Source organism: Hordeum vulgare, chromosome 5H (assembly GCF_904849725.1).
Source record: "Hordeum vulgare subsp. vulgare chromosome 5H, MorexV3_pseudomolecules_assembly, whole genome shotgun sequence".
Taxonomy (NCBI): domain Eukaryota; kingdom Viridiplantae; phylum Streptophyta; class Magnoliopsida; order Poales; family Poaceae; genus Hordeum; species Hordeum vulgare.
In genome coordinates, this window is record NC_058522.1 from 563086861 (window position 1) to 563094784 (window position 7924).

The window sequence follows — 7924 nt, forward strand, 5'->3', positions numbered from 1 at the left end:
GCTTGTAGCTTGCTGCGGAAGATCACGTCGACTTGCATGCAGTCGACGAAGATCAGTTGTGCGGCGAAACTGCGAGCCACCGTCCTCACGAGCATGTGCATGGATAGATTACCCGTGCACATCTAGAAAGAGACTAACCGCTCTAATACCATGTGGTGCCGCGTCCCCGAGGAGAGGAGATTGATCTCCCCGGGGGCGGCGCGCTGCGAAAGTGGTGGGAAGGCCTAGGATCGGCGTCGTGAGACTAACCGCTCTAATACCATGTGAAAAGTATAGATGACTGAATATTGTTGTTGTTGTGTTGTATTGATCTAATCCTCGTAGGGGGTATATATAGAAGTACATGAGGGGTAGAGGCTTGGAGTACAAGACAAGTTACATGTGGTTTAAACTAATTCTATCTCTATTTCATTATCTCTAACTTAACCCTAATTATACTTCTAACAAAGGTGTTGAAAGTGTTCCACGTAACCCACCAACAAGAAGGAAGAACACGCTCATTTGATGCTTGACCAAGAAGGGAGGCACTCCCTCACCACCTTGACACTCACCCAGATCTAATAAATGGCTTGACCATCATCACCATCATTAATGGTCTTGTCGCTCGATAGATTTAGCTTCCCAAATGGACGTGATTACGCATTTACGCCATTAGGAGATTGCCACCGGTGTCAGAGCGAACACCACCACGACTAGAAAGAGGCCGAAGGTACTTATTCCAAATAGCGCTTTGGTGCATAAACTTCGAAAGGGTGGCGCTACGGTCTCAAATTTGAAACGTGTATGACGAAAGCGGCCATTCACAACGCGCCCGCTAGCAGATGATACGTCTCCAAATTATTTATATTTTTTTATCGTTTCATGCTACTATATTATCATTTTAGAATACTTTTTAAATAATTATTTATCAATTTATATTATTTTTGAGCACTAACTTATTGACCTAGTGTCCAGTGTCAGTTTATGTTCTTTGTTTCGCGAAAAATCCATAACAAACGGACTCCAAATACGATAAAAAAATCACGAATATTTTTTAATATATGTGAATTTTGAGAATCAGAATCAACGCAAGACGGTGCCCGAGGGCCCCACAAGCTAACATGGCACAACCAGGGGGTGGGGTCGCGTCCTGATAGCTTGTGGCCAGTCCTTAAGTCGGTTGGAACTCGGATTGCAACTCTGACGAGCGTGTATGCAATTTTTTTAATAAACGGTTGCAGCAAAAAATGATACGGTTGTAGCAAAAATTAACACGGTTGTAGCAAAAGTAAAAAATATCGGTTGTAATGAAACATCCGACGAACTGAAGTTACAACCAAATGTATATGCAACTTTTTTACTAGACAAATGTAGCAAATAAAAAAAGTTTGTAGAAAAATGAATACTGATTGCAACAAATTTAGACGGAAAAAAAGTTGCATGTCTAATCAACTGCATGCACGGGTCGCGTGCGCCGGCCGAACGGTTCGGTCGGCGCACCGGCCACAAACGTTTTCCTTATTATTATGGTTTTCTTTTTGGTTATTACAGTGGACAATTTTAGCAAGGGTAAGTGGCTTTTTAAGCTACTTAGACAGGATGGCGTTTGGTAAAAAATCCTGAAATGAAAATACATAAGCACAAAATCATTATCACACGTACAGTGGAGACCCGGCGACTCACATTTTTGGGCCGGTCTAATGACGACTAAGAAACATTTCTTTCGCTTTGGGGTATTTAAGATTAAGGTTGGTTCAGAAATTAGTTTTTGGGAGGACAAGTGGTTAGGGAATACCATCCTCCGAAAAACTATATCCGGCTCTATACAATATTGTGTGACACAAAGGTGCTACACTTACTTCTGCTATGCAAGTGTGGCCACCGATCGTGACGTTCAGACAAGATTTAATTGGTGCGAGACTACAGTCTTGATATACCTTGTTGAGACGCCTGACCCCGATTCAGATGTCACAAGATACCGATGAGTTTCGTTGGAATCTATATGAGAATGGAAAATTCTCGGTGGATTCCATGTATAGGGTGCTGGCATAGGCTGAAGTGTCAATCGATGATAACAAAGAAATATGGCGCATGGAGGTTCCACTAAAACTAAAGATATTTGCGTGGTACCTTTGGAAAGGGGTCATTTTAACTAAAGATAACCTAGTCAAATAAAACTGATATGACAATACGAAATGTGTATTATGTCCTCAAAAAGAGACAATAAAACACTTATTCTTTAAATGCCAGTTTGCGCGGTCTATTTTGTCAGCTATACATATGGCTTCCAACTTGTATCAATCTACATGAGTAGCAAATGTTTTTGGTAACTGGTTATTCGGGATAGACACTAAGTTTAGAACCATTTTATGGACAGGAGCGCTCGTCGTTATATGGTCGTTATGGCTCAGTAGAAAATGACAAGGTTTTTAACGATAAACATTATTCTCGTCTCCATGTTATCTTTTGGTGCACAAGTATTCTCCGTTGGTGGTTCGCATTACAACGGATGGAGTTTCGTGACCTTTTTATGAAGGCTTATGTGCGATTGGAAAAAGTGGCGATAGATATTTTTATCCCACATGGATGGCACCTTGATCTCCGGATAAGCCCTTCATAGAAGACAAGGATTTACTTCTACTAGATTGTATTACGCCGATTGCTGTTTCACTTGTTTTGGATTTTTTAAAGTGTGGCAGTGTGCATCCTAGTTATGTAGAGACCGGATGTAATCTTTTAAATTTTTTAAGTAATAGAAAGCATTTTATAAAAATAATAGTTCAAAATAATAGTACATCGCCGGAGAGGAAGGCGGAAGCTTCTCGAGTCTGGTTCGTGGGAAGCCCACTTTTCTCAGATCTGATACTGAGCCATCGCATCCAGGTACGCAAACAGATATTTCGGGCTGGTCTGCAGCCGTGAGCCGTCCGTTCACGATCCAACGTCCCCGGCGCGCGCAGAATAGTCCTCCCCGGATCGTGACACCCACCGCCGACCGAAGACGCCTTCCCACTAGAGACACACACGAGTTCCCAACGGACACGCTCCCCGCTCTCCCACGACACGCGAGAATCCGCGAAACAATCCAACCATTCCCACCATCCCACCCCGTGACACCGCAGCACGGACCCACGCAGACCTTCAAAACCACGGGACCCATTCACAGCGACAGAGACCACAAAGCCGTCCCGTACGGTTATACATTGATCGCGCCGAACTCTGCCAGGCGGGCCCCACCCGAGAGTTCCTGGGCTGTGTATGGGCCACGCCACGGCCGGTTCAGACAGCCGCTGCTGTATAAGTAGCGGCCCGGCTCCTCGCTGCTTCCTCCTCTCCCGAGTCCGTCCGCAGCCGCCGCCAGCAGCTGCGCAAAGGCTCGACAAACCCTAACCCTAGCTTAGCTTAGCTTCCTTCTCGGCCGATCTAGAGCCATGGCGCCGACCAAGGGCGAGGGGCCGGCCATCGGCATCGACCTCGGCACCACCTACTCGTGCGTCGGCGTGTGGCAGCACGACCGGGTCGAGATCATCGCCAACGACCAGGGCAACCGCACCACGCCCTCGTACGTCGCCTTCACCGACTCGGAGCGCCTCATCGGCGATGCCGCCAAGAACCAGGTCGCCATGAACCCCATCAACACCGTCTTCGGTGAGGCACCCCCCCTCTTCCACTCTCCCTCTCCGTCTTTCCAGATCTGTTTGTATGCTTGCTTTTGCTGCTAGATGCGCGCGTCGTTGACCCGTCGCTTGGCGCTAGTTTTTTTTTTGCTTCAGTAGATCCGCCGGCCAAGTAAGTTTGAACGGAATAGCACTAGATTTTAGCCGTTGACCGGTCGCTTGTTGCGAGTTGTTCTGCTTTCGTAGATCCGCCGAGCATGCTTGAGTAAATCTATTCAAAAGTAGATTTGATCGCTGGAGGCGACCCATGGCCTGCGCGCGAATTTTTTGGTAGTTAGGCTGCATCTTTCGGCCTTTAGGTGTCTGACTTGCTAGATCTGTGATGTGCCGTGGTCATGTATAATTGTATATGTTTGCTAACAACTTTCTTGGATCTACTTTTGGAGCTTGTCTAACTGTTCCTCTTATTGTGATTGTTTCATGTCCCTCAGCTATGGTCTACTTGGATCCATATAGCTGCACGATCATTTTCTGATTTTTGTTGTATATTGTGAACTAAATATCTTTTTACTGAAGTCATGTATTTCTTTTTGATGGAACCACAGAACTACTGTACACTTGAGTATATGCTAGCACTTTTTTAACTAAGGTTGTTGTCATCATTTCATTGCCAACTGTTCTCATCATAATAACGTAAACGTGCATGCTATTTTGTGTCCCGTTTTTATTTCAAAATTACACAACGTACGGTTTCTTGGATCTACTTTTGAATCTTGTGTCTAGTTGTTCCTTCAACTATGATTTTTCATGATCCTCAGCTGTGGTCCATTTAAATCCATATATATATATATATATAGCAGCTTCATCATTGTTTTGGCTTGATACTATATATTTATTATCATGAGTGAATTATTAGACAAATCACACTTAAATTCTTAAATTGTTTTCTTATAGCTGGCATATAGATTGGTTCTGTCTATTCCTACTCTTAATTGTTAGTGAAATTTGGAGGGAACTAATTACCTGTAGTTCTACACTTCAGTGCATGCCAGCAGTTCTTTTAGCATATTCTATGACTATTTGATAGGAAGCTATATCTTATTTCTAGAAGTCCCAAGTTAAAAGTCATGTTTCTTTATTGAGCATGTTGTGTGTACTTTATTTTGGCAGCTACATGCAGCACTAATAATCAATTAAATTGTTACACTATTTGGCACACTAAATTATTAATGAAGTTCCACTCCCACTCAAGATATGCGCTAGATTATGTCCTTGTAAAGTTGTTTTAGACATGGGATATTCACACTACTGCTTATAGCTGCCATATATACCTAGCGTCTTATTACCCATGTTATTTTATATTAACCGGATACAAGCATGTGTTATATGTGATCACTGGAAATGCATGCAGCTCTGTACATGCTTCCACTTACTTGCGAATCATGTTTTTGACTTTGAAATCTATACTTGCTAGTGTACATTGAATGTAAGTGTGTCCATGGTGTTATTTCATTAAAATTTTAGTCTTTATCCAAATATTTTTGGAAGAACTTTGAATTATGTAAGTAGATATGGGCTGCATGTATGTGTGAGACATGTGGTCACTGAATTCCATATGTACCTTGTGCAAGCTTCCAGTTACTTCTGCAATAGTTTGTGGCTTATTCAAGCTAGGACAAAGACATGTAGGAATATGGTTTAAGGGATAGATTATTCGGTTTGAGAATTTAAGCTATACTTTCCACCAAAGCTCACTGTTTGTCTAGACATGTTCATAAGAACTTCAAAATATAATACATGCTTGAAGTTCATAAGAAATATAAAGCTCTTGCAGAACTTCAGAATAAAATACATGGTTGAAATCCTCTAGTACCACCACAGTAATTTATTGGTCAGAAGTCATTTTAGCTGAACCATTGTTGATAAATACATGCAAATTCTTGGGTCGTATTACTGTTTGAAATTCCAGCCAATTCTTCTAACAGTCAGTTTGTTAATGAAACTCTGCAGATGCGAAGCGTCTTATTGGCAGAAGGTTTGCTGATGCCCCTGTCCAGAGTGACATTAAGATGTGGCCGTACAAGGTTATTCCTGGCCCTGCAGACAAGCCTATGATCGTAGTGCAGTACAAGGGTGAGGACAAGCAGTTTTCTGCTGAAGAAATTTCTTCCATGGTCCTCATCAAGATGCGTGAGATTGCCGAGGCTTACCTAGGAGTAACTATTAAGAATGCCGTTGTCACTGTGCCTGCTTACTTCAATGATTCCCAGAGGCAGGCAACCAAGGATGCTGGTGTTATTGCTGGTCTTAATGTGATGCGTATCATCAACGAGCCAACAGCAGCTGCAATTGCCTATGGTCTTGACAAGAAGGCTACCAGTGTCGGTGAGAAGAATGTGCTTATCTTTGACCTCGGTGGCGGCACTTTTGATGTCTCTCTCCTCACTATTGAGGAGGGTATCTTTGAGGTGAAGGCCACAGCTGGTGACACTCACCTTGGTGGGGAGGACTTTGACAACCGTATGGTGAACCACTTTGTCCAAGAGTTCAAGAGGAAGCACAAGAAGGATATCAGCGGAAACCCCAGGTCTTTGAGGAGGCTCAGGACTTCATGTGAGAGGGCGAAGAGGACCCTTTCTTCCACTGCCCAAACCACCATCGAGATCGATTCACTCTTTGAGGGAGTTGATTTCTATTCCACCATCACCAGGGCCAGGTTTGAGGAGCTCAACATGGACCTCTTCAGGAAGTGCATGGAGCCTGTGGAGAAGTGTCTGAGGGATGCCAAGATGGACAAGAGCACCATCCATGATGTTGTCCTTGTCGGTGGTTCCACCAGAATTCCCAGAGTTCAGCAGCTGCTGCAGGACTTCTTCAACGGGAAGGAGCTCTGCAAGAGCATTAACCCTGATGAAGCTGTTGCCTATGGTGCTGCCGTCCAGGCTGCAATCCTCAGCGGTGAGGGGAACGAGAAGGTGCAGGACCTTCTCCTCCTTGATGTCACCCCACTGTCTCTTGGTCTTGAGACTGCCGGAGGAGTCATGACCGTGCTCATCACAAGGAACACCACCATTCCCACCAAGAAGGAGCAGGTCTTCTCCACCTACTCTGACAACCAGCCTGGTGTGCTCATCCAGGTGTTTGAGGGTGAGAGGACTAGGACCAGGGACAACAACCTTCTTGGCAAGTTTGAGCTGTCCGGCATCCCGCCTGCACCCAGGGGTGTTCCTCAGATCACTGTTTGCTTTGACATTGATGCCAACGGTATCCTGAACGTCTCTGCTGAGGACAAGACCACCGGCCAGAAGAACAAGATCACCATCACCAACGACAAGGGCAGGCTGAGCAAGGACGACATCGAGAAGATGGTCCAGGACGCAGAGAAGTACAAGTCTGAGGACGAGGAGCACAAGAAGAAGGTTGACGCCAAGAACTCCCTGGAGAACTACGCCTACAACATGAGGAACACCATCCAGGACGAGAAGATTGCCTCCAAGCTGCCTGCTGATGACAAGAAGAAGATCGAGGACGCCGTCGACGCCGCCATCCAGTGGCTCGATGCCAACCAGCTCGGCGAGGTTGATGAGTTCGAGGACAAGATGAAGGAGCTGGAGGGCCTCTGCAACCCCATCATTGCCAAGATGTACCAGGGTGCTGGTGCTGACATGCCCGGAGGCATGGACGATGATGTGCCGGCTGCCAGCGGCGGTGCTGGGCCCAAGATCGAGGAGGTCGACTAAGTTAGTTCTCTTTCATAGTGAGAAATACACTATACGCCATTTGTTTCGGCCCTGGGTGCCAATCATATCACCTGGGTTGAAAATTTTGTTTAATCGTGAGACTAGTGTATCTGTCTTAAACATTGCAATGATGCATGTTTTGGTCATTGTTGATTTCAGCTTAATGCTTATTGCTTGGACTACCTACCTGTGTGATTTCATTCTGAATCCTTGGATATCTGAATGTTGTGCTAATCTTTAGTCTGTTTCAGTTATTCTAGGTTTCATATTTGAAACAATCAGCCATACAGGATGGACTCCGTCGGTCCAGGAGTGGTATTTGAGTTCCACTGTGCTTCCATTTCCAAAAAACCTTTTAACTTTTGATATGGTTGCAGTCATTTCAGGGTATGCATGTCCGTGTTTTCTGCTTGCACTCGAGAGCTATTGAACTGAAATTCTTTACTGAGCTCAACCTAAAATGGAGGAGTTTTGGTCCAGGCTCGAATCTCCTAGGGCAACTAACTTCGTATCTACACTTACGTAGGAAGCTTTGTCGCAGAAAGCCGAGTTGTCAATTTTTTTTGTCATCTCTCCACCGAAGTTTTA

At 44.7% G+C, this 7924-nt stretch overlaps 1 protein-coding gene across 1 annotated transcript; it reads left to right on the forward strand.

Moving 5' to 3' along the window:
* Window positions 1-3302: 3302 nt before the first annotated feature.
* Window positions 3303-7518, forward strand: LOC123453042 (heat shock cognate 70 kDa protein 2-like). The gene is made up of 2 exons (XM_045129804.1): window positions 3303-3627; window positions 5607-7518. Exons 1-2 carry the CDS (start codon window positions 3411-3413, stop codon window positions 7334-7336), a joined length of 1947 nt encoding a protein of 648 aa, XP_044985739.1. The 5' UTR covers window positions 3303-3410; the 3' UTR covers window positions 7337-7518.
* Window positions 7519-7924: the final 406 nt, after the last annotated feature.